General features: G+C 43.3%; 1 protein-coding gene across 4 annotated transcripts; it reads left to right on the top strand.

The window, feature by feature from the left end:
* The first annotated feature begins 866 nt into the window (after positions 1-866).
* ZBTB34 (zinc finger and BTB domain containing 34) lies at positions 867-27,173 on the top strand. Of its 4 annotated transcripts, none has more exons than XM_070799262.1 (2): positions 867-953; positions 18,754-27,173. In XM_070799262.1, the coding sequence occupies exon 2, from the start codon at positions 20,529-20,531 to the stop codon at positions 22,152-22,154; it is 1,626 nt and encodes a 541-aa protein (XP_070655363.1). In that variant the 5' UTR covers positions 867-953; positions 18,754-20,528; the 3' UTR covers positions 22,155-27,173. The 4 variants fall into 4 exon arrangements, with proteins under 4 accessions (XP_070655363.1, XP_019826420.1, XP_070655361.1 ...); XM_019970861.2 differs by having other exon boundaries at positions 869-953; positions 20,624-27,173; XM_070799260.1 differs by having other exon boundaries at positions 872-953; positions 12,514-27,173.

Below are 27,173 nucleotides of genomic sequence, written 5' to 3' on the forward strand. Positions count from 1 at the left end.
GACGGGGCCTGGAGAGTTCTCGCCCAGAGGCAGGATCAGGGCGTCTAAGCTTTCTAACTTGAAGAGGAGCTGGTTTCTTTGACTCCTAGCTTTTTTTAATTACAAAGTCAGAAAAAGGAAAATAAACCTCTGCCACAACTTTGCAGGCGTCCACCAAAATGCAAAGGTCTTCAAAGGTGTTAAATTCACCTGAAACAGAAAAATGCTGAGCGAGGCTCCCACTCCCACCGGAGTATCAAGATTGGGCGCCCTCCAAAGATCTGGAAATGCACGTTTTTTGGAGACTTGGTCTAGGACAGGAAAGTTCCCCAAAGTTCGGAATTTTCATCTCCTCTTTGAGGGAGACATCTGCCCAAGGTCCCAAGTTAAGTGACCCGGTCTGGCAGGGAGTAGTAACCACCGCACGGACGACCCATGCGCGGCCCGGGTGAGTGGAGGGCATCATAAGGGCTGTGGGAGCCGGGGTTCCGGAAGCGGAGGCTGGGCGCAAGTCCCCGGTGACGGTTGTGGGTCGAGGGTCCTGGCTGTCTCACCCATTCCGCTCCGGGAGCCCCGGGGCGCGCCCCGCGGAGCAGCCCTCCTCCAGCCAGCAGGGGGCGCTGAGGAGAAGGCGGGTGGGGAGGTCGCGGTCCGAGGAGCTGCCACTCCCCGGTACTCTCCCGGAGTCGGGACCGAGGCTGCAGCTCGCCCATTCGTCCGCAGCTAGGCTCCCGGAAGCGGCCCAGGCGGGATACGGGACCCGGAGTCCCGGAGAGAGGTCCCGACCGCGTCCGCAGCACCGCACTCCGCGCTTGCCCGGAAGCGCCGGCGCCGAGGGGGCGGGGCCGGGAAGCGCTTCCGGGGGCGGGGGGCGCGGGCTGGGGCGGCAGCCGGAGCGGCGGGGACGGGCCTGGCGCCGGCGGCGGCGGAGGGGGCGCCGCGGGAGGGCGATGTGAGCGCGGCGCTCTCGGCAGGTGAGGCGCGCCGGCGAGGGGGCAGCGGGCAGCGGGCGAGGCGCGGGCGTAGCCGGCGGGGTCGGAGGCAGTCCCGGGCCGCTGTCCGGCTCGCTCTGGGCGCGGCGGGGCTGGAGCCTCCGCGCCTGGTCAGTCCGGCGGGTGGGCGGGTGGCGCGGACTGGAGCCGAGGCCGGGCGGGGTCGGGAGGCCCCGGGCACCTGCTCCGGCCAGGCGCGCGCCCCCGACGGGCCAACCCTGCTTTGGCCCCCGGTGTCGGGAAGCTGCTTGCGGTGCTGAGGGTCGAACTCAGCCAGCTGCCCCGGACTCCCCCAGCCTCCGCCCTGGGCGTCTCGGGATCTCCTGCTTCCGGGCTCCTCGGCCCCGGGGGGCGCTCCCGCTTTGTACCGGGAGGCCGGATGGTTAAGTCCCCTGGACAGCCGTGCCGGGCCGTGGGGTCGGCCCTGCTGGTGGCTGCAACCGAGCCCCTGCCCCCATGCCACCCCTTTTCTCCAGGTAAACAGGCGACGGCGCGTCGTGCTTGGCCCTGGACGTCTCCATGGTCACTCTTGCCCTCGGAAGGTCCTGCCGTTACGGAGGGCTGGGCTGGCCTGAGGGGGTGTCTACAGTGTCCTTCTAAGCTAGGCGGCTTGTGCCTTGGGGCGTCGACAGTCTGCGAGTCTCAGGCTTGAGGTTTCAGCAAGCCTCTTCCATGTTGGACCTCAGATTCCCACTTTGATCAGTGAGGGTATTTAGATGAGCTCTCTAGAGACGCTTCCAGTTCTGTCAGTCTATATATGTCTGAAATTGGAAGGGCTGTCCCTGGTTCAAGATACTGGGCAGTTTCACCGAAGAGTTTGCAGATCTGGACTTTTTAGCCACTTAATACACTTGGTTTCAGACAGTCTTTAAAATGAATCCAAGAAGCCTTTCTAAACCTTGCCTTATCGTAATTCATCCCTCGCTTTTGTTCCTGGCAGGAGTCAGTCACGTCCTGCAGAGTTTTTGCACGCACAAAATTTTTTGTTGTTTATATCTGCCCATTTTCCCTTTGTTCCCTAGTCAGGCCCTCTTTGCTTGACATCTGGATTATTGCAACAGCTTCTTAACCCGTCTCAGACTTCAGAAGTACCCCCACCTCCCCCACCCTTCCTTTATGCTAATGCCAAACTTAATGTTGGAAGTCAAAAAAAGAGTTGAGTGCTTGCTTATTAAATGTCAAGACGCTGTTCCATGTGGTGGGGTAAAGTCGTGGAGGCACACTTACAGTATCCAAGCAGCTTTACATTGGGTGCAAAGACTCTACCTGTGCAAAGGTGACTGATTTGATGAGAAAAGCCTGTGAGCTATAGAATTAAGAGGGAGGAGGGATGGAGGTCACTGTAGGCCAAATGGTCAGGGAAGGCTTAGTGAGAGTGGTGGTTTTGAGCTGGCTGTTAAAGGATGAGTAGGACTCAAGTAGGAAAAGAAGAGTCAGGTCCAGTGATCCTATGGAGTTAATGAATAGACCAGTCTCCTTGTGGAGAAGGGTGCATATAGGAAGGGATAAGAGGAAAAGATTGTCTGGGCTGGTTCCTGAAAGAACTTGAGCACTAGGCCAAAGTTGAAACCATTCTGAAGTCAGTGGTGAGAGGCCAGAGACTAGAGGTCATGATCATTTGCAGGAGGGGAAGGGAGAGGCTCAGGGCCAGGACATCAGCTAAAAGGCTATGGTATTTATACCACTTTCAAAGTCGTCTGCCTGCCACATTGTGTCCAGTCAGTGCCCACCCTGTCTTTTCAAGGCTCTCCTTGATTTGGCCCCTGGTCGCCTCCCTGGACCTTATTCACTGCTTCTCCTCCCTGTCTGTCGTCTGTCTCCTGCAGAAGCGAGTTTGTGACTGCCTCTAGGGCCTTGCTCCTCTAGTTCCCCCTTCTGAAGTACCGGCCTCCTTTTTCTTCTCTGTGTAAATTCTCCATTTCACTTCCTTCAAGCCCCTGCTGAAGATATACTTCCTCCAGAGGGTGTTCCCTGACAGCCCTACCCCCATCCATGCCTTTGTGGCACTCAGAATCTAAAGCACAGGACTCAGCACTTGTTCCTTGGTTATTGAACTTGCTCTTGTCCCAGTTGGAATGGGTGTTTTTGGAGGGCATTTTGTCTTAATACTTATCTAATATTGTAGCTGTACTTTTATAACAGGTATGTAAACACTTAATGGTTTTTGTTGGTAAATGACTTATAAACATTTTTTTGAATCCCCTCTTTTTAAGGGAGACTTTTATTATCAGTTTTCTCTGTCATATGTCATTGATGTCTAATGCTGCTATTTAAGGCAGGTGTTTTCATCTTTCCTTCTTTGAGTGCAGATAACATAAAACAAATCTTTGAAACATTAAAATATTTGCTCTTGATTATGGGAAAAGAAAAAGTCATGTAATTCTTCAGTGGGAGGTTGTGGAGAAAGAACATGAGCTTGGGCATCAGGTCTGGATTTGAATCCCAGCAGGGCTCCTTACTAGCCATGTGAGCTTGGACCATTTATATAATGTCTTTGACTCTCTTGTTTTCTCGTTTGTAGTGTGGGGATAATAAAAGCCATTTCCTAAGGTTCTGTGGATTTTGAAATGAAGAAAAAAAGTATGTGAAGGAGGTGGCAAAGTTTATAGCACTTGGTAACCGCTTAGTAAGTTCTCATCATCATCATTATTGTGAGGTGTAAATGTGTCAAGGTGGGGACATGCCAGGTTGCTGACCTTCAGTGTGTCTACTGAGCTCTGGGTTTCTGCATGTCTGGATCCTCATTCTACCTTCCAGCTGAAGTAGTTGTCAGAAATGTCTGTATCATGAATCTGGAATGCGTCATTATGTTTTATTCCCATTAATTTCCATCTTTCTCAAGTGTGAATTCTGCTTCATGTTTTTCAGACTTCTTGATTGTGTCCATTTAATGTTTTGTAGCTGACAAACTGCTGAATTTAGCTTAGTGAAGCTCAACTGATGTCAGTTTAATTTCTAATGGTTATTTTCTGGTTGTATTCATGGCATGGAAAACCTCATGGAGGAAAGCGATTCAAGGTGAGCTTTTCTAATCCTTTCAGCATAAGAGGTTCGGATTTAATCTATTTCCCAAGTCCAGTGCCCCTTGACATGCCAGCAGCGTGCAGATAAGATGCAACTCTTTGACTTGATTGGGGTCTTTGCCCCAGGAAGGCATATTTATTCGTTTTTCTTTTCTACTTTTATTTATTTGGCTGCATCGGGTCTTAATTGTGGCATGGGGATCTTCGTTGTGGAGCTCGGGCTTCTCTCTAGTTGTGACGAGGGCTCTAGAGCTCAGGCTCGGTATTGGCCATGTTTGGGCTTAGTTGCCTTGCGGCATGTGGGATTTTCCTGGACCAGGGATTGAACCCACGTCCACTGCATTTCAAGGCGTATTCTTAACCACTGGACCACCAGGGACGTTCCTTATTTATTCCTTTAACTGAAACTAATGTTTCTATTTCATGATAGGATTTTAAACATCTAATTGCCCGCTTCATAGAAGTAAAAATAATGGACTTTATGCAGAGAAATGGCTGCAAAGTACAAGAAATTGTAACCCCTTAATTATTGCTGTGTTGGTGTAATGGTGTAATGATACAGCCTTAAGTGAGAATTTTTTTTTTTCCACTCATAGGTGATCAGTAAGGCTCTAGCTCCAATAAAACCCCTAATTCTCACCACTGTGCCTGGATTAAAGTTTTCCTGTTATAGGAGAGAAGAATCCTGGTTTTGGAGACAGTCAAATCTAGGTTCAAATCCTGGCTTAGCCATTAGTGAGTTGGGATGAATTGGGAGAGGGTCTTAGTTTCTCTGAGTGTTTTTCCATCTGTAGAATGGGTGCAGCTGCAGAGTCTGTTTCATGGAGTTGTCATGAAGATTCGGTGAGCGGGTAGAGAGCTTATTTAGCGTACAGTACACAGGTGGAGCTCAGTGACTGTTATTGCCAGGCAGGTTACAGAGTGCATTCCTACCTTGCTTGGAAAGCTCAGAAGAAGCTTCTGATGTTTTGTACTGACTGAAAGACAATCCCCACTGTCAAAGCACACTGAGCTCTCAGAATTAGTGTAGCTGAGCAGACTTGGAGAATGTTAGCGCCTTGGTAGGAAATCTCACAGTTTGGATAAAAATGTTCTTTCAGGCTCACATGAATTAATGCAGTAAGAACTCTAGACTTGTTTTCTTTTAAATTAGGATGAGTGCTTCATGAATATCCATCACGGAATGCCATTTTATTTATTTTTTTTTCCTTGCGTTCGGTTTCAGTAGCACCACAATGTTTCAGGCAGGCCTGGTGTTTTTCGGCTGCTACTTTCTGAAGGATTAGATTGTAATTCATGACAGCTCAATTTTAGTTTTGACCTAGACCCAGGCAGAAATACCTAGGAAAGTTATTTTTATAGTGTTGTTACTGCTGTTTCCATGCCTGTTGTCCCCAGTGCTCCCATCTGCAGTCTTTTTAATGACTTTTTGTTTAAGAATGAAAACTAGGGATCTTCAGGGTCTTCAGTGCCTGATGAAGTCTAGCTTGAGTTGTGTCTCCAGTATCAGCAAGTGACTGAAGCCAGCAGGTGCGAATCTGGGTTTGGAATCATGAGCATCTTGATGCAGAATAATGGTACCTCCTGGTGCCTTAAACAACTTCCAAATTTGTAACCTTGCTTTCCTTTCTTGGAAGTGTCACTGGGTATTTTTAAATGAAGTGGAGCAAATGAGAGTGTTTATGGGTTAGATGGGAGTGAACTACCTTGCTAGATTTTTCCTGCTGGTGAGACGATCCTACATCTCTTGGGTGTTCAGCGGGAAAAGTTGAAAGCTGAGCCACCAGCTTGGTTGGGGTTGCTGAGGGCCTCCCTCTGCTAGACTCTGGGCACACAGTCACTGACCGCAGAGAGCTCACCCCCGGGGGCGTGCACTCAGCAGCACAGCCGGCTCAGAAATCAGCACATCGCAATTGCTTAGGTTTTACACTTTTACTTTTGTTCATGTTGTCATTATGGGGAAGCAGTTCCTGGACTTTACCCAAGGATTTTGTCGAGGGGATTTCAAGACTCATGTGGGTATTTTGCCCAGGTGATGTGCAAGTGTCTTTTCTTATCTTTAGGTTCTCTTTGGAATGGGTTAGCACTGTGGGAAGATGGCACTCGTCTAGGTTCTGGTTTTCATCACTCAGTTTCCTTACAGCTTAACAAAGGGCATGATGCAGAATTGTGCTAGTTCAGTGAAATGGCGTGTTGGAGGGAGGATAGATGTGGATGTTTCCTCTTTCATGAGATACCGTGTTACAGTAGGAGCAAGTCTGTTCTCAACTGTCTTGTCTGTTTTCTCTGTCTGAGTAACCACATGTTAGCGCGTGGGTCCTTGGCTACTACAGTTTTGGTTTACTCCCAAATGGTTTATTGGTCAACTCTGTTCAGTTGCCCAGAGGGCAGCCTAAATGCAGCTTGTCTGAGGCAGAGCTAACTTGCCTTCCAAGGTGGATAGCATCCCTCAGTCTCCAAGTCCTACTGAGTCCTTCTTTGGACTCGTGTTCAAATTGGCAGCCACCAGGATCCAGTTTGAGATTTCCAGCCTGGTATTCAGGGACGTCCATGTTCCCACCGTGGCATTCCTCTTTCCCTGGTCACTCCTTGTACCTGGGGCCTGCCTGGCCACTGCCCCAGACACCATACATTTTCGCCCCGCTGTTCTTTGATTCTCCCAGACTTCTGCCTGGAGTCTTCTTCCTGCCATTTGAAATGCAAAGTCCTGTTCAAATATTGCTTCCACCATGAAGTTTTTCTGTTGGATTAAAGATTTTTTTTGGTCAAAAGTAATCAGTCTTGTCATTGCTCTCTCAGTTCTTTGTTTCTGCCTCTGTAATTGTCTGCTTGATACAGTAATTATCCATTTGCAGCCTATCTTTCTCTAGATTCTTTGGTTTTAAAAATTACATCTTTTTAGGTAGAATCCTATAATGTATCTTAAAAAAAACTTTTAGTGAGACTAATACAGCTATATGATAAAAAATTCAAAAAAGTATAAAAGTCTATTCCCCTTTCTTCTTCCCAGTCTGTAGTCCTCATTCCCAAAAGTCACCAACATCAGTGGTTTCATGCGATTCCTTCCAAAATCGGTACAACAGCATATACTTGTTCTTTTAAGAAAAGTACGTGAAGGAATCAGATATATACATACATATTTTTTAATATCTTGTTGTTCAGTTGCTCAGTCGTGTCCCATTCTTTGCTACCCCACCATGGACTGCAGCATGCCAGGCTTCCCTGTCCTTCACCATCTCCCAGAGTTCGCTCAAACTCATGTCCTTTGAATCGGTGATGCCATCCACCCATCTCATTCTCTGTCATCCCCTTCTCCTCCTGCCTTCAATCTTTCCCAGCATCAAGGTCTTTTCCAAGGAGTCGGCTCTTTGCATCCGGTAGCCAAAGTATTGGAACTTCAGCTTCAGCATCAGTTCCTCCAATGAATATTCAGGGTTGATTTCCTTTAGGATTGACTGGTTGGATCTCCTTGCAGTCCAAGGGACTCTCAAGAGTCTTTTCCAGCACCACAGTTGGAAAGCATCCATCCTTCGGTGCTCAGCCTTCTTTATGATCCAACTCCCACATCCACCTTTTTGGCTAAATATTAGAACTCCTTTTCAGGTCAAAGGATACAGATCTGTCTCCTCCTTTTTTTTTTTTTTTTTCTGGCATGTGGGATCTTCCCCAACCAAGGATCGAACCTATGCTGCCTGTAATGAGAGTGAGGAGTCTTAACCACTGAACCTCCAGGGAGGTCCTGTCTATTCTTAATGTCTGGGTAGTGTTTCATTGTTGATTGGGTTTTTGTTTTTTTGAACCAGTCTTCTCTCCATGAATTTTGAGCTCCTTTCCCCTCTTTTTTTTGCTACAGTGAATAAAAATGCTCAGCAGACATCCTTGTTTCATATATCCTAATATGCTATTGTAAGTACTGTGTATTTGTAGGCTTAATTCTTAGTAGTTAATTGTGGACTAAATAGTAAATGCTTCTTATATCTTGATCAATGTTACCAGATTATCCCTAAGGATTACACCTGCACATTTTTTTAATTAATTTTTATTGGAGTATAGTTGTCACACATTTAAAAATGTGTGCAGGTCTGATGGGCTAGGAATGGTATGTCATTTTTTCTTTTTGTAATTCACATTTCTCGATCATGAATAAAACTAAACATCTTTTCATATGTTTTTTGATCACTTTTTCTCTCAACTGTTCATATCTTTTGCCCCTTCTTCTGTAGGATTATCTGTGTGAGCCCAAATCTCTTTGAGTTATAACATAAATTAAGGAATTTGGAAAGTAGCCCTTTGTCAGAGGTGCGTGTACTTTCCCTCAAAATGTCGTTTATCGTTTGGCTTTGATGGGGAGGGGGGTTATCATGCATTTCTATGTTGTCAGATGTATTTGTGCTTGTCTTTGTTGCTTCTGGGATTTATGTCATGCTTGCAAAGGCCTCTATGTCTTTATTGTAAATAAACTCACCCATGCTTTTCAGTTAGTTATTTTTCGGTGGTAGTCACGTCTTTAAAAACTACTGTCATACTGGGGGCGGTGGGGAGGGGACGGGAAAGGAGGGTTAAGGAGTTTGGGCTGGACATGTACACACTGCAATATTTAAAATGGATAACCAACAAGGACCTACTGTATAGCACAGGGAACTCTGCTCAGTGTTATGTGGCAGCCTGGATGGGAGGGGAGTTTGGGGAAGAAGGGATATATGTGTATGTATGACTGAGTCCCTTTGCTGTTCACCTGAAACTTACAACATTGTTAATTGGCTGCACCCCAATACGAGATAAGTTTAAAAAGATATTGTCATAAGACTGTAATGACATTAAATGGAAATAATAGGGCCCTTCTTACATGCCCTAGTGCTGTATGAGAAATGGATAAGGGTGCAGTACCTTTGGAAACTTGGGGAGCTGTAGTTTCCGTGAATCAGGCGTTTTGTGTGAGCCTGTAGTGATCACAGAGAAGCGCACTCATGGCCCTTTCACCTCATTTGCTCACACTCAGTGGACGGAGCAGGCTGCGGGGAAGAGCAGAGTGGTGATGAACGGGTGTCTGTCCACCCTTCCCAGGGTCAGCTGTGTCTATTAGATTATGGTCGGCCAGTTTCCCTGTCTTTGTGAAGTGGCTCTTTTTAAAGCTCCTTCAGGTAAAATGTGTGTATTCCTAGTGAGCTTTGGACTCTTGATTAGGGGGTATCATTCCCTTTTTTGTAACATTTCAGAACAGCCTCTTGTCCTGATGCCTGGGTGTGGTCCTGTGTTCCTTTTTTGGGTGGGAGCTCGAAAAGATTTCAGGCAGCTTTACTCGCTAAGCCTTGTTGTCATATGGTCTTGCATCAGATTTTTGTTTTCTTTTCAGAGCGTGCATGCACATTTATTTCTAGGATCCCTCTCCTTCACCTTTTACTTCCAGCCTGCCGGTCGAGTCTCCCTGGCTGACTTGAATGGTAATTGATGGGCCAGCACCTCTCCCCTGTGGCTTGTGCCCACATTGCCTCGCCGAGTGAATGGCCTCCCTTCTCTGGCTCTCCAGTCTGTCCTAGCTCTGCAGCCTGTGGTCGTGGGCTTCGAGCCTGCCCACTCTTGGCCCCGCGTGGTTCTGCTTGCCCTGGCCTGCGCTGGCCTTGCCGCTCCCTCAGTGCTTTCAGAGCTGGCTTCCTCACCACTTGGTCAGTCCTGGGTAGCCCCTCACACCCTGCTTTTGCTTTGCTTTTTAAAAAAATGTTCATTTATTTGGCTGCACCAGGTCTCAGTTGCAGCACACAGGCTTCTCTCTAGCGGCGGAGCGCAGGCTCCAGAGCTTGTGGGCTCGGTAGTCTGTGGCTCCGGCTTACCTGCCTGTGGCATATGGGATCTTAGTGCTCCAGCCACGGACCGAACCTGTGTGCCCTGCGCTGGAAGGTGGGTTTTAACCACTGGGCCACCAGGGAAGTCCCTGCTCTTGCTTTTTGAAGTCCAGTCTCAGCGCTGCTTTGCATTCTGTTGAACTTGGGCTGAACTTGTGTCTTCTTGGCAGCATGTGCTCTCTGTGACTTTCACCCTGGAATACCAGAAGGATCGCTGACTTGAGCCCGAGATCCGTGGGTTCTAACGAACAGAGGCTTTAGCATATAAAGATAGCTGTTTATTTAAAGCAGGTTAAAATCAGCCAGGGTGCAGGGCTCTGATGGGGAAGAGGGAGTAAAAGCTGTAAGTGTGGAGGGCATAATGTACCGCAGCTGGAGGGCCACCTGGGACTTTTTTTTCTGCTCAGGGCCCTTCCTTCTACTCGTGGCTTTGATCCAGAAAAGAGGGAGATTTTGATCTTGAAAGAGGGTGCTGTCGTAAATTCCTAGAACTAAGACTGCTCATTCACCGGGTACGTGCACTTGTAAGTTCGGCAGGCGTTACTAAAATGCGCCCCTTTGCCTTCTCCACCTCCCTCCTCTTCACAGAGGAAGGAGTCAGAGCCCTGGGCAGCAGTGGGAGGATATTTGTCACCTGCCACTATCCCTTTCTCTGGCCACCACCCTTGGGCAGGAGTGTAAGCTAGGTCAAGCTTTCTTTTCCTCCTGCCTTTTCCTCAACTCCCCTGCCTCCCTGAGTGGTCCTACTGTTACCCTTGGGAAAATCAAACAAGGATAAGGGATTATTGTGTAGGGGCTCTAGATGGCCAAACTTTGCAACAGTCCTGAAAAAGTTAGCCTCTTCGAGCCTCAGTTTCCTCACCTCTCAAGTGAGGGTGATAGTACCTGCCTTCTCGTGGAAGGTCAGGATGATTCAGTGAAGTAATACACATAAGGCCTTTACAACTTGCTCAGCATGTATGGAGTATTCAGGAAACGCTGGTTATTGATAATGGTGGTGACAGACTTTCCCAGGTATCGAGGGGAGGCTCAGAAGTGTGGTGGAAGATGGCAGGGATTCCCTTTTACAGTTGCCGAGGCTGGTGTGGGGGTGGTTGGATGGATGGCAAGGGTGCCCACATTCTTCCCAGAACCCACTGTTTTGACCAGTGGTGGCTGAGTCTCCTCAGCTGACTGTGGCAGGGGCTGTGTGCAAGGTGAGAGCTGCCTCCAGAGGTGTGAAAGGATTCCAGTGAAGGTGGAGAGCAGAAAGGTTTGTGTATCCATTAGTTGAATGAGCAGAAGAGGATTATGAAGAAATAGAGGAGCTGACAATTTTGAACTTTCCAGCAGACCATTTTAACTAATATCCTCTTTAGGTATGTTTTTAAAAAGAAGTATTTCACATTCTTATCCAAAGTATAATTTTACAAACAAAACCAAAATAAGTATTGTTAAAATTAAGTGTTAATGGTATTGAAGAAAAATATCCAGTTTATATATACTTGTTTTTTAATTAAAATATAGCAGCGTAAATATCTAATTGGGGGTGGTTTTGTCATGTATGGATGTGAGAGTTGGACGATAAACTGAGCGCCAAAGAATTGATGCTTTAGAACTGTGTTGTTGGAGAAGACTCTTGAGAGTCCCTTGGACTGCAAGGAGATCCAACCAGTCAATCCTAAAGAAAATCAGTCCTGAATATTCAGGACTGATGGAAGGACTGATGCTGAAGCTGAAATTCCAATACTTTGGCCACCTGATGCAAAGAACCGACTCTTTGGGAAAGACCCTGATCCTGGGAAAGATTGAAGGTGGGAGGAGAAGGGGATGACAGAGGATGAGATGGTTGGATGGCATCACTGACTCAATGGACATGAGTTTGAGTAGGCTCTGGGAGTTGGTGATGGACCAGGAGGCCTAGTGTGCTGCAGTCCATGGGGTCGCAAAGAGTCAGACACGACTGAGTGACTGAACTGTAATGGGACAGAAAGAGCTGTGATAAATCTGCTGAGTGAAAGAATACTGATTCTGATGTATTTGGTGAGTGGCATAATCAAATTCATTATTGTTTTCTGTAGCAGCTGCAAACTTAGTCTAAATGAAAAACAATATAAATCACTCCTCTGCATTATCAAAAATGAATTCCATTCCCCTATCTCTCAGAGTTGGGAGGAATCTGCAGTAAGCCTGTAACAAACTACAAGGCTGGGACTCTTATTTATCTTTGAATTCCCTTTGGTCATGTGCATGTAGAAGATTGAAATTGAATATTTCCTATAAATGTAGAAAAATAATTTAAATTCCCAGTCAGTATGCCATTTAGTGATTGCAATTAAATCTAATACTTGCAGCACGTTTGACAGAAGGCTGATTTTCTTAATTTGTAAAGAACTCGGACAATTCAGTAAAAGAGTCAGATACGGGCAAAGGAGATGAGCAGAAAGACAAACAGACAAATTGCCATTGAACACCAGAATAGATGATCTACCTCACTTATAATTAAGTCACAGCACAATGAGATGCCACTTTTAACCTGTCAGCGTGGCCAAAGTGAGACACTTCGATACTCGTTGTTGGCAGTTATGGGGGTACAAGCCCTTCGTGCGCCGTTGGTGAAAGGACAGTGGCTGCTGCCTCTTGGGAGATGAGTTGGCATTATCCATGGATGTGAAACTAACCCAGCACTCCCTCTGCTAGGAGGAAATGCTGTGACCATTTAAATGGTTTCCTGCTTTTGGCATCACCTGGGGACCGACTGAGCACATGGTGACACAGCTATCCATGGAATACGAAGAAATCAGAAAAGAGGATGAAGTCGATGAATTTGCGCTGCTGTGAAAGGATTTTAAGGAGTATCAGATACTTTTTTTTTTTTGACTGCGTTGGGTCTTCGTTGTGGCACCGTGGCCTTTTTCCTGTTGCTCAGCACAGGCTCCAGAGCACTTGGGCTCAGTAGCTGTGGTGCATGGGCTTTGTTGATCCTGTAGCACGTGGGATCTCAGTTCCCCAACCAGAGATTGAACCTGCATCCCCTGCATTGGAAGGCAGATTCTTAACCACTGGACCACCAGGGTAGCCCCTTAAATACATGATTGAAAAGCAGCCTACAGGACAGTTTATGCTGATATGTGTTTATAGTTTTCTCTGAAAGAACACCCACAAATGCTTCCCAGTGGTTATCTTTGGAAGAAGAGACCGGAGGAGAATGAAGATGCCCACTTTATATTTTTCTGTACTATAGTTTGAAGTTTGACCATATGCATATATGTTACTTTAAAGATAAAATTAAACGTTGATCTAACTTAGGTGTGGGCCCGCTGTCATCCCATTCACAGGAGAGGTCAAGACCCTCGAGGAACCAGTGATTAGCCCATGCTGGGAATGGCTAATACAGAGGATACAGAGGAGTATGGAGGGTTCTGCTTGAATTTGATGTCTCTCTAAGAAGTTCTGACTTCCGTTGCTTCCGGACCGCTGGACCTGATAAGTCAGGCCTGGGTGTAGACTTGTGATTAGTTATGCCTTTACTCCCTTTAACCTGGTAATGTGACTAGGACTTAAATTCCCTGTAATTTCCTTGTGTGTCAGTCTCTGAGAATCTTCCTCCTTGAGTGTTGGCTTGTTAGCAGCTTGAGGCTGAACTCTGAATGTCACTGTCACAGCCGAAAGGAGGTGTCAGTGTCAAGGAGAGAGTGGAGCACTTCCTTTCTCATTTTGCAGAAAAATGGAATTCCTCTCTTAGGTGTTAGTCGTGGTCTTTTCATTTTTCTCTTCAGTGATTTGCTTTCGAGTGCAGTTCTCTGCTTTCTGAGAAGAAGAGAAAAAGCCACGTAGAGGAGGAGGAAGCCTCATTGTGGAGCTGTTTTCAGTTTTAGACTATTTCAGAAATGCTTTTTTGTTTTCCTTTTTCTACTGGTTTTTGCCCAGGACTCTGTACCTTTTAAAAGCCTGAACCCACCTTCCTTTTGCCCTTTAATTCCAAAAGTCACTGTTTACACATCCTGTGTGTCCTGAAAATGCTGTAATGAATAGGTAACATTTGACCACTTGGCAGGTGCCAGGCAGTGGGTGTGTTCTAGAAAGCAGTCTGGTGTAGTTATGAGCCTGACCTCTGGCTCCAGACTAAGTTCATCCATTAGCACTGGGACCTTTGGCAAGTGTCTTAACTTCTTTTCTTCAGTTTTTTCATCTATAAAATGGCAACAATCATAGTATTCCCCTCAGATTGATAAGAGAAGTTAACCTATGTAAGATGTTTAGCACGAGATAGGCACTCATTATACCTAAGCTATTGTACTCATTCATCGCATGAATTTCCTTCATTCAATTTTACATCAGTCGTGTTGGGTAATAGTTCTTCCACAAGCTTTTCATACAGAGATCAGAGTTAACTGATTTGTCTGCTGCTGCTAAGTCGCTTCAGTCGTATCCGACTCTGTGTGACCCCATAGACGGCAGCCCACCAGGCTCCCCCGTCCCTGGGATTCTCCAGGCAAGAACACTGGAGTGGGTTGCCATTTCCTTCTCCAGTACATGAAAGAGAAAAGTGAAAGTGAAGTCGCTCAGTCGTGTCTGACTGTTCACGACCCCATGGACTGAAGCCTACCAGGCTCCTCTGTCCATGGATTTTCCAGGCAAGAACAGATTTGTCTGAGGCCACATAATTATTTAAACGTTCATTGTTGTTATTTTTACTAGAAAGTAGCACAGCCAGGATTCATAGACAAGTCTAATTTCAAAACCAATTCTCTTTGTTACACCATCCTGTCCCCTAAAAAAAGTCTCGGTAGCTAATAACATTGATTGCCGTGTGCCAAGCATCCATGGTACAGATTGCTTCTTACATGTTTTCTCATAACAACCCATGAGGCAAAGACTATTACCATTAAAAAAAAAAAAAAAACTGAGACTTGGAAAAGTTATAAAGTACCTTGCCCAAGGTTTTATAAACGGAAATCCGGCATCGTTTGAATCCACATCTGACTCCAAATTCTTCCAATGAATATATTATGATCTTATTTTTTTAAAACTAGATGAAGTGCCTTAAATTTTTTTTTAATGCTACCTGTTTTAGATAAGTAATACATCCACATGGCTCAGAAATGTTAAAAGTCTACAATGATTCACTGAGAGCTAATGGGTCTTTCAGCTACTCTGTGATTTCCCGCTCCCAATAGGCTGTTTGTTTTTGTGCATCATTTCGGAAATATTGTGCTCGTATCTGTATATGTTGACACAGGTATATGTGTTTTCACTTTGCTTTGTACAAATATAGTATCATATATACTGCTCTGCATCTGATTTTTTTCATTCAGCAATATATTATAGTGATGGTTTCATAACAGTATGAAAGGGAAGTCGCTCAGTTGTGTCCGTCTCTTCGCGACCCCATGGATTGCAGTCTACCAGGCTCCTCCATCCATGGGATTTTCCAGGCAAGAGTACTGGAGTGGGGTGCCATTGCCTCTTCCTTATTTATTTTTTTGTTTGTATAGTAGTCTTTAGTATGGACATATCATAGTTTATTAGTCAGGCTCCTCTTGATTAGAATTTAGTTTGTTTCCAGTCTTTTGTCATGAACTATGCTGTAATGAATTCCTAGAGCTAGAATTGCTCAGTCATGGGGGATCATTTGTAATTTTGCTGGATACTATTGAAATGCCCTCCATAGTGTTTGTACCATTTTATATTCCAATGTCTGTCAAATTATCATCTAGTTGGGATTTTAATGTATGTGTGTGTGTGTGTGTGTACATATGTATATATATATATATATGTCATTCCAAGAAATGCATGTTCGCTATAGAAGTTTGGATCATACAGAAAAATACAAAGAAAGTAAAACATCTTGACTGTTTCATTAATGTAAATTTTTTGTATATATTCTTTAATATTATCTATGTTTATTTAATATTTGTAAATACACACATACTTTTAGAAATACCCTTCTTTATATTCTGTGATCACCTGATTTTTGTGACAGCTTTGTTGAGGTATAACTTACATATAAAAATGCCCATCTTAAGTGTACGACTCAGTGACTTTTTAGTAAACGTAAAAAGTTGTCAGACTACCATCGTAATTCAGTTTTGGACTATTTCCATCACCCTTGAAAACCCTTCCTGGCCATTTGCAGCTGATCTGATTTTTTGCTGTGTCACTGTATATTTATTCAGCACATTTTTACTGAGTATCCACCATGTGCCAGGCAGTTATCTGGCAGATGGTTAATATAACAGGTAAAAATTTCTACCCTCGTAGTACTTGTATTTTGTGGAACTCAGAATTCTTCTTTAACATCATTTTAGTAGTGACTTGGTATCTGGTATATAGGTGTGTCGCACTTTAATAATCCCCTTATCATTGAACATTTATTCAGGTTGTTTCCATTATTTGCTTTGTAATTGAATGTAGTTATGAGTAAATTTTTGTGCCTTTATTCATGACTTTTTTTATGGTACAGAGTGCTAAGTCGAGAGAAATTCCTGTTTTAAGGCTTTTGTTTTATTTGCTTACCAGAGTATATGAGAGCATCCCTCTTCCTATAATCACTGCCTACTGAGTTGTGCTTTTAAAAGCCTGGGCAATTTGAGAAAGAAGAATTGTGTCTTGTGTTAATTTTTATGTTTTGGCTTATTGATGAAGTTGTTAAGCATTTTATCCCTACGTTTAAAGGCTATTTTAATTTTTTTTAAGCATCTGTTCATATTCTTTGCTCACTTTTCAGTTGTCCTATTTGGCTGTTATTGATTTGTAAGAGTTTTATAATTCTCTGCCATGGATGTTATATATTTTTCATAATTTATCTCTTTATGATAAAAATATATTTTTTAGATGTAAAGAAGTTTTTTATTATACTTAAATAGTTAAATCTCCCTTTCTTCTGATATCTGTCTTTGTGTGCTCAGAAACGCCTGCTCAAAGTTATTTTTGAGTGTGTTATGAAGAAGGGATCTGACTTTATTATTATTTATTCATATTATCCCAGCAGCATCTATTTCCAGAAACCTTCCTCTGTCACTGATTGAAAATGGCCCCTGAAGGCCATCCTGGTCTGATTTCTGCCCGCCTTGGTCGCCCCACGTGTCCTCTGCCCTTGCTCCTCGTCCTAGCTGTGCTACTGTGCTCCAGCACTTCTTTCCTTCCCGACTCAGCCTCTCCTCCTCTGTGCGTGTGACTCCTCCTGTCTGGAAGACTGGAACGTTTCCCTGCAGCACCCCCCAACATCTGGCTAACCTTTACTCTTCCTTGAGGTCTCAGCTGAGATATCATCCTTCTATCCTCCATTATGAAAGATCTTACAGCTCTTACCACAGTTTACAACAAAAGAATTGAAGCTCACCTGGGTCCCTAGTGGCAAGCATACTTTTATACTGTGTATAAATACATACACTCAGTGTATATTTACAAGATGAATGAATTATAGCTTACTCATCCATTTTGACATCTGTGTGTTTGGCTGCAGTTTTCTTTTTCTATTATTTTTTCAGGATTTATTCTTCTAGATCTTTGCTGCCCAGTATGGTAGCCACTGCCCACTTATGGCTATTGAGGACTTGAAATGTAGTTATTCCAAATTGAGATGTGCTATAAATATAAAATATACATCATGCTTCAATGACTTAGTATGACAGATATGAAATTCTAAGAGTGTTGTGGAAATACCTATGTAACCTTGAGTAAGACCCTTCTCTTGTATCTCAGTTTCCTAATCAATAAAATGGAAATAATAATGGGGAAAAAAAGACTTAGTGTGGAAAGAGGAATATAAGATATCTCATGAATAACTTTCTAATGTTGATCTTAAAATGGTAATGTTTTAGCTATATTGGGTTTAAAAAATGGTTTAAAGTTTATATTTTTACTTTTAAACAATGTTAACTGCTAGAAAACATTACACATGGCTTACATTGTATTTCTGTTGGACAGCAATGTTCTAGATGAATTTTAAAATCATTTTGTCAGATTTCTAATAAAATACCCCATTGAACTGCATTATATTTATAACCTAACTTGCAGGAAATGTGTTCATCTTCATAGGATCAAATCTTCCCACCAGAAGCGTGTGTGTGTCTTCATTTGTATGTGTTTTTGTCTTATTTAAGAGCTAGCGTTTTCTTCTTGTAGATCCTATTTTTTGTTTATCCCCCAAGTGTTTTATAGTTTTTGTTTCTGTTGTTGGTTGTAACTTGTCATTAGCTTACCTAACTGGTTTTTTATGAATAATAATTTTTGGAATCCTCCTGTTATTAGATCCTGATTCTAACAGATTTTTTTTCAAGCAGTTCTTTTGTATTTTCTGTGTAAATAAGCGTATCTCCCTTGAAAAGTAATTTCACCTCCTCTTTTCTAAAGGCTATATGCCTTAGTTTTCTCTTTTTGCTTTGCCTGGAACGTCAAGAACAATGTTAGGTAAAAGAAGTAGTGGGTAGACAACCTTCTAGCTTTGCAGGCATTAACAGGAATTCTACAAAAGTGTTTACCAGAATGTGTGCCCGGGAACACTGATTCTTTGGAATATTAATATGTGTACCTTGAGAGAAGAGCTTCATGGTTAAATAAGTTTGCAAACTGCTGAGTTGAATAGAATTCTTGTCCATAGGACTTTGCAGATGGGTTATTATGCTAATATTTTTAAGTCCTAGGAGGTTGTGATGGTGAGCTTGGGGCTTATGTTCTACTGAATACATATTGGGAAATGCAGATGTGTTTCCTTTTTCAAGGTGATGTTGCCATTGGTTTGCAGTAGACACTGTTTATTATATTAAGAAAATATTGTTCTTGCTTTACTAGCTTACTGAGTATTTTGTTCCTTACTTTGAAAGTAATTTAACTTTCTAAAATGCATATTCAACATAGAATTGATACGGCCATATGGTTTTTCACCTTTGACTTATTGAGATTGCAAATTATATTTGTGTATTTCATAATATATAGCCATCCTTGGAGAAGGAAATGACAACTCACTCCAGTATTCTTGCCTGAAGAATTCCATGGACAGAGGAGCCTGGCAGGCTGCAGTCCATGGAGTCGCGAGACTCGGACACAACTTAGCGACTACAGAGAGCCATCCTTACACTTGATCATAATATATTATTCCTTTAATGAGTTATTTTTGCTAATATTTCCTTTAGGATATTAAAGAAAGTCTGTTTAGTGAAGTCTCTTTACTGAGGTAAAGTTGACAGTCGTCTTTATGCTGTTTGCCATTTCCTGGTATCAGACATATGCCCTATGAACAGAGATGCTTTACCGGTTTGAGCATGCGTCTAGAACAGTGTGAATGGCCTGAAGGTCATTTGTGCTTTAGCACTTCTGTTTCTTTTTAATTTAATCCTGCCAGTTTTTGTTATCCTAAAAATATATTTATGCCACTCAGATTTCAGATTGATTTGAATCATAAATCTAGAATAAATAAGGGCACAGGATTCCTCTCTAAAATGTTTTAACAAATTCTGATGTGATTAAAAAATATTCTAATGTGATTTATCACACTGATGGATATTTTTCTGAAGGAGTCTTAAATTTAGTTGCACATTGTCTTATCTTAAAATTTAAAACTTTGTGATTAAATACTCTTCTATATTACTTTTTTGTTTTCTTTGGATTTAACTTATTGTTCCTTTTCTAACCTCTTAAGTGATTTTATTTTTATTCTTCAATGATAAAAGTGTTGTAAGGCATTGATATTGCCTGTTAAAATTTGTTATTTGAGAACCCCAGCATTTCATTGTGAAAAATATCAAGCATACAGAAAAGTTGAATTTTATTATACAACAAACAACTGTATACTGAATCTAGATGCCACACTTGTTAACATTTTGCTCTGTTTGCTTTATCACATATCTATCTAGTTCTTTTTGGATGCATTGTCAACTAAGTTGGACATATAAATAAATTTCATTCCTAAACCCTTCTTACTGCAGATTTGATGTGAGTTTTCTTATTTTCTAAACAGCTTTATTCCTTATTGATTTTTCTCTTTGATTCAGTACTTATTCAGGAGGTGTTTAAATTTCTATTGATTGGGCTTTAAAAACAGAAATATAAATGTCAGATCTAATTTGGTTGTGGTCAGAGAATGCAGCCTGAGGTCTACACCTTCTGTAGTTTTGAGTAATCAGAGCTGTGGATTCTAGGCAGGGGGGCAGTTAACATCATAAGCACTGGCAGAGGATGATACACTCCTGGTATGTCCATCACTCTTGCTCCTACCCTCTAAAACCTCTTCACTGAAAGAGATCAAGCATTGCTCTATGAATCACCGACCCCAAAGGAGATAAAGGTGTGTAGAGCTGAAGGGGAAAAAATGTACATCAAGACAGCAACTCAGATTCTAAACTAAAAAGGGCTTATGCTCCATTCAGTGTATCCGGTGTGCCGTATACTTGAAAAACACCAGTTGAAAGTATGCACATAAAGCAGAACATTTTAAAAAATGAATATACTTATCTTTTACAGAGTACAACTCCTCAAAGGTAGGTGAAACAGGAAAATATGTTTCTCAAAAGGATACCAAGTTCTCAATTAGAGCAAAGATGGCCCTACTATATGCAACATGTTTTACTTCTATCAAGATGAAAGGCAGCTAAGACTCTAGGCTAATTGATCATTATTTAGCTTTAGGTGAATTAAATGAAGACATGAAGGACTGAAAATAAGTAAGAGGAAAATTGCTCAGGCATACCCTAAGATATACAGTAGCTACAGTGATGACGGTGGTGGTCTTTTTTGTACATTTGTGTTTATACGGCTTGTACTTAAGTGAGGAGTCACTGGTGAATTATGAAACTCTCTCTTTCCTCAGATTACGCTTCATGTCAGTAGAAATGGACAGCAGCAGTTTTATTCAGTTTGATGTGCCCGAGTACAGCAGCACCGTCCTGAGCCAGCTAAACGAACTCCGCCTGCAAGGAAAACTATGTGACATCATTGTCCACATTCAGGGTCAGCCATTCCGAGCCCACAAAGCCGTCCTCGCGGCCAGCTCCCCCTACTTCCGGGACCATTCAGCACTAAGTACCATGAGTGGCTTGTCAATATCAGTGATTAAAAACCCCAATGTGTTTGAACAGTTGCTTTCATTTTGTTACACTGGAAGAATGTCCTTGCAGCTGAAGGATGTTGTCAGTTTTCTGACGGCAGCTAGCTTTCTTCAGATGCAGTGTGTCATTGACAAGTGCACGCAGATCCTAGAGAGCATCCATTCAAAAATCAGTGTGGGAGATGTGGACTCCGTGACCGTCGGTGCAGAAGAGACCCCGGAGAGCCGCAACGGAGTGAAAGACAGCAGCTTCTTTGCCAACCCGGTGGAGATCTCCCCGCCATACTGCTCTCAGGTACGGCAGCCCACCACAAGCAGCGATCTTCGGATGGAGACCACACCCAGCAAAGCTCTGCGCAGCAGCCGTTTACAGGAGGAAGGGCACTCGGACCGAGGGAGCAGTGGGAGCGTCTCCGAGTACGAGATCCAAATCGAGGGGGACCATGAGCAAGGGGACCTGCTAGGGAGGGAGAGCCAGATCACCGAGGTGAAAGTGAAGATGGAGAAGTCCGACCGGCCCAGCTGTTCCGACAGCTCGTCCCTGGGAGACGACGGGTACCACACCGAGATGGTTGATGGGGAACAAGTCGTGGCCGTGAACGTGGGTTCCTATGGTTCTGTGCTCCAGCACGCCTATTCTTACTGCCAGGCAGCCTCACAGCCGGCCGGTGGTGTATCTGAGGCGTTCGGAAGTCTGAGTAACTCCAGCCCCTCCAGATCCATGCTGAGCTGTTTCCGAGGAGGACGGGCCCGCCAGAAGCGGGCCCTGTCCGTCCACCTGCACAGTGATCTGCAGGGCCTGGTGCAGGGTTCCGACAGCGAGGCCGTGGTGAGTAACCCAGGCTTCGAGAGTAGCCCACGGGAGAGGAGCGCGCGAGGTCACTGGTACCCGTACAACGAGAGGTTGATCTGCATCTACTGCGGCAAGTCCTTCAACCAGAAGGGAAGTCTTGACAGGCACATGCGACTCCACATGGGAATCACGCCCTTTGTATGCAAGTTCTGCGGGAAGAAGTACACGCGGAAGGACCAGTTGGAGTACCACATCCGGGGCCATACCGATGACAAGCCGTTCCGCTGTGAGATCTGCGGGAAGTGCTTCCCTTTCCAAGGCACCCTCAACCAGCACCTGCGGAAAAACCACCCCGGCGTGGCAGAAGTCCGCAGTCGCATGGAGTCCCCCGAGAGAACAGACGTGTATGCGGAACAAAAACTAGAAAACGATGCCTCGGCCTCAGAGATGGCCCTGGATTCCCGGATGGAAATTCACACGGTGTCCGATGCTCCTGATTAAGATGGTAAAAAAAAAATAGTGCACCCACGCAAAGCACATTAATCAATGCCTATTTGTGATTTGCTTTGTTGTCATCTTTGGTTTTCCCAACCATCTGGAAATCTCTTGGTCTCTTGGCAGTTTTTCTAAGGTTTCTGGAAGGAACACTCCATGGTGTTTATCCTTTCCCGCCCCCCGCCCTCCCTTCCCCAAGGAGCTCAAAGCATGAAGGGCAATGTATCCAGGGAAAACAGGCTGACAGTATTCCTCTTTGGCCGAACTCTTCATCCAAAATCTGCCAGTGATTTAGCTATGCCAACTGGTCGACCCTCCGTCTCTGCCAAGAGGCATACTCTCTCATTGTGTGCACTGGCGCCAGTGCATTTCCATGGAGAGAGACTGGGATGCCGTCAGCTGATACAAATGGGTAACCTTTTCTAATTTAAAATTACTTTTAGGGGGTAGTTAGACAATTTATATATATATATAATAAAGCGATTATTATATATATAGTATATATACATTCTCAAATTTGATTTTATTCTGGTTGAGGTGAATGTAAGAGGAATATATAATTTAATACAATGTGAACAGGGCTTTGGACTCTGTCTCGTCCCTACCTAATATGTTAGGGTTTTGCCCCTTTATTTCCCTTATGAAAGAATGTTAATAGGTTTTCATATATATATTAATCATTGTGTCCAAAAGCAAGCAAAGCAAATCACAGTGTTCATAGCTCTGCTTCATAACAAACACATAAACCAAATGCCATAAAACGTATTCAACTCTAGTTGGAAACCATTTGGAATTTTGTTAGTTGTCCAGTTAGGTAAGCTGGATGACCCGTGGTGCTGACCTTTTTACATAATGTAGTGTTATATTAGCCAACCCCAAAGGAGCAGTGGTTTTCAATGTTTTTACTGGCCTCTGAATCTACCTTCATTCCGTACTGTAGAAACACACACACCAGGTAACTAAATCGAATCACTCTACCGTGAGTTAGTACTCGCAGTAAAGGAAAGGAATTTGTAGTTCTGTCTACAAAACTCTACAAGCAGTGTTGTGGTTTTTTGTTTTTGTTTTTGTTTTTAAACCTTCTTTCTCTTTTCAAACAGCCAGTTCAGGTGCACAGCAACTTTTTCTACATGCAGTTCCCAGGGAAACTGCAGAACTTGGAATTTGTACTTTTTGTAAAGATATACTCTATGGGAATTGCAAGCAATATATCTATCTTAGTATTGTGTGTGCTGACAAGAGCCTCATTGGCTCCCCCACTCTCAGTGTTTCCTGCTTAAAGAAACCAACAGTTAAAAAGCCCTCTAAGATACTCTGTGTGTCACCAAATCTCTGTGTGTCACCATTTTTTTGGTCACGTGGTGCTATTTTTTATGTTATGTATCTTTTAGGTCAGTATAGTTGTAGAAAATGTGAAATGTAATGGTAAAAGTGAATTACAATTTTTTTTTCCCCTTTCCTGAGTTTATAGCTTGAAAAAAGACCTCAAAAGCATGTGCTGGCAAACACATTACTGTATTAAAAAAAAAAACCCGAGTCCTATTTGGATACTGTTTTATTAGTGCTTGAGGAAATGTCGTGAGTTTTATATTTTGTTCACCCATGTGCTTCTGGTATACAAAACAGGATCTATAAGATTGCTCTGGTACTGTATACTCCAGCAGAGAGTAACGTGAGCAATTTAGTGTTGAGTTTGTGCCATGGGCCGCTGGTAAGATATCAGCACTCCAGACTCTTCTGCTTTGAGAACCTTGGCCCTAAAACTCACAACCAGTGTGTCTCCCCAGGAGAATAGCACAAACCCCCTAAGAGGAAAAAAAAACAAAAGTGAAACCTCAGAAGCAAGGAGTTAAAAGGAATACAGAAATAGATGTTTGCCGGTTTCCCATGCTTTTTTGGCTCTTAAAATACCAAGAATGGAGTTGGGGTGGGGGAGTGTTTGGGGATTTTTGTTTTGTTTTGTTTTTTGGTTCTGGGGGAAAAAAAAATCATTCAGGCCCTTGTGTGTGACCGCCCCCCAGGGTGGTAGCTGTGCAGTAGCGTCTCTTCAGCACAGGGGGTCTGTCCACACGGCGTGAGCCACCACGCTCCACATCAGTGTTACTACGTCCAGACACACGCGAGTCCTGCTGCTCGAGGAGCGGCTTCTGCTACCGGGTATATAGTATGCCTTTTCCTGTCAGGCTGCCTAAGTCCGGGGCCTGTTCTCTCCCTGAAGCACTTGTTCAACTCCTATGAAAGCCCTGTGCCTCGAGGGGAGGCTGGACCCCCTGTGTTTACCCACTTAAATATGTTCTGGGGTTTCAGGTAAATGTTTGTAATTTTTTTTTCCTTACAAGTTTGGTTTTGATTTTTTTTTTTTCTTCAAAGAATTAAATGCAAAAAATTTGTGTTGTGATACAAATTAAAGTTTGTGACAAGAAACACCCAAATCGAGGACACGAGAGGTCAGGCTCAGGGAAGGAACCTCCTTTTCACTCAGGCTTGGGGCCTTCCTCCTGAGAGGTCTCCAGAGCATTCTGTGATACACGAGACAAGTGAGGGAAGGCACTTGGGGCAAGCGCCTCCAACGTCCTGGTTCTTGTCACCGTGTCCGTCTTAACCTTATGTACATGGAGTTCTTCGTGTGTGTAAGTTTGTTTAACTGGTTTGAGTTTACCAAAGAGTGACTTATCCAAAATTGTCTTTGACAAAAAAAAAAAAAACTACATTGCTTTGATTGTACAGTTCAGGTTCAGACATTGTAATGGGACTGTTAAGGGGCAGAAAAATTGATTGCGTTTCTCTCGAGTAATGATTCCACATTTTGCAAGTTCCACTTGCTCCCATTCACGTTGCTAACACTTTACCTTCTCCACTGCTAGCAGTGCTCAGAATGAATTCTCAAGCCATAACCCAGTACTGTAAGGTTCCACAGGGCTTCGCGGGAGGCCGCGCGCAGGCCAGCGCAGAGCTGGGCGCCGTGCTCCTCGGTGTGCACGGCCAGTGAAAGCTCAGCTCCGTTCAGACCGGGCAGCAGCAATTAATTGTGCCTTGTCACATGAGGATGTGCCAGGAGGATTGACGTGACCACACCAGAAACATTCCCTCCCCGAAGTTCACTTCACGTCTCCACAGACGAAGTCCGCTGTGTAACTCTTTAGAGCGACTCTTTTTTTTTTTTTTGGAAAGCGAAATCCCTATTTCTGTACAGTTTTAGGTTAGATGTTTCACTTATAACAAATGCAAAAACTTAAGACAAAAGTGATATGTGAAGAAGTCTTTTACAGTAAAATATATCCTGAATCCATATAGGTTCGTTCATAATTGAGTCTCTTCTTGAGCTACCTTTTCTAACACGTAGACAATGTGAAGACAGTGACAGCGTCCTTTTCTAGAGGTGTTTAACCTGTTCTTACAAACTGTGAAAACAAAGAATTTTCTACTTTACTAATGTTTGTGGTTTTAAACAGTTATTTTCATTCTAATCAGTTCTCTACCCTCTAATTTCTACTAAAACTGTAAATACATTTAGAAATGATATTTGTAAATACAGTATATGAAGTCAAGTTAATTTTGGGGACAGTGGAGAACCTCCCAATTGGCTCTGCCTTGGCAGTTTTGTTTTTTGTTGTTGCTGGTTTTTTTTTTTTTTTAAACAGCAGAAAGGATACTGTCAGTTCACTGTTAAGCAGAATATACTGTAGAGCTAAATTGATAACTTCTAAATCTTCCAGAGCATGACTAGATGTCTTTTCTAATGATAGCAGTTATATAACCAAGTCTTTTATTTGTCCCTTAGCCCAGACCATAGGCCTGCATATTTTTGTGTGTGGTTTTGTTTTTACTTTTGTTTTTATAGCCTCTAGGAAGAGTTTGCAGGAACACAAAACAAGGGCTGGGATGGGGTAAAATCATCTATGTGAACGAGCTTTACTTTAAAGAAATCAATGTATTTTATTTTAACAATGTTTCCATTAGTTACTGTGATTTTCTGTTTTGTTCTTTTGTTGTTGTTGTTGTTGTTGTTATTGTTCATTATTGTTAAAATTCTGTAATGGTTTCCTGTGAAGCCTCCACTGAAAGGGACTCAAATATGCAACACCTAAACTATTTTCCAAGGGCACATGCCCCTTGAATGGTGCTTCTAGACTGGTCAGGGTTATTTATTAAATTTTATATATGAAAGTATTGGGGAATTATGTAAATTCTTTATATGAAACTATCTAGTTCATAAATCATAGATTTCATATTACTCAGTGCAACTGAACTGAAAGTTCAGAAGAGTCATTCACATTGTTCGAAATTTGTAATGGTTGTCACACATCACGTACGTCTTTTCAGTAAGTGCCAGAGTCTTTGCACTGTTTCTGCCCAGTGCTTGACTCCTCGGCCACAAGAGACCCTTTTCTCTCTGGTTCCCTTGGGTCTGGCACAGACAGGGCTGGTGTAGTTCTCGATCAAGTCCTGGAGTAAGCCTTGCAGCAGATTCAGTAAACAGACCTCTTGCTGCCCCCTCAGTGACAAGTATGCTGTGAATTCAACCTTTGGACTTGCTGCCCAAGCCTTTGGTTGCTGCCCTGACTCTAGTAAGAGGTAAGCGTATGGTTTGTTCGAGAATGACCATTTTCCTAATGTGAAAACCATCTCTCTCACCACTTTGATTAGTAGGGCTAACATTTTTTTCCGTTATAAATGGTTGAGCAATTTGAATGACTTAACACAGTGTCATTATCTTGCAATATATAAACTGGTAACCTCACAACTCCACACTTCATCGCCATATGAAGTAAATGAAGCTAGCTAAGCGGATGCTGTATCAACTCGTAACTTGCCATTAAGGATTATTTTATAGCATGAATTTAAGACTATTTATTCAAATGATATTTTACTCTTGTATTCATTTTGTTTTAGATTTGTGACATTGAATATTTCAGTGCTGCTTAATTTTGTTCTGAACTCTTGTTTCTTGCTTGTAAATGGCTTTTTTATGGTATAAAGTCAATGGAAATTGCTGTTTGTAAATAAAAATGCTGCTAGAGCAAA

This window comes from Bos indicus, chromosome 11 (genome assembly GCF_029378745.1).
Source record: "Bos indicus isolate NIAB-ARS_2022 breed Sahiwal x Tharparkar chromosome 11, NIAB-ARS_B.indTharparkar_mat_pri_1.0, whole genome shotgun sequence".
Classification (NCBI taxonomy): Eukaryota; Metazoa; Chordata; class Mammalia; order Artiodactyla; family Bovidae; genus Bos; species Bos indicus.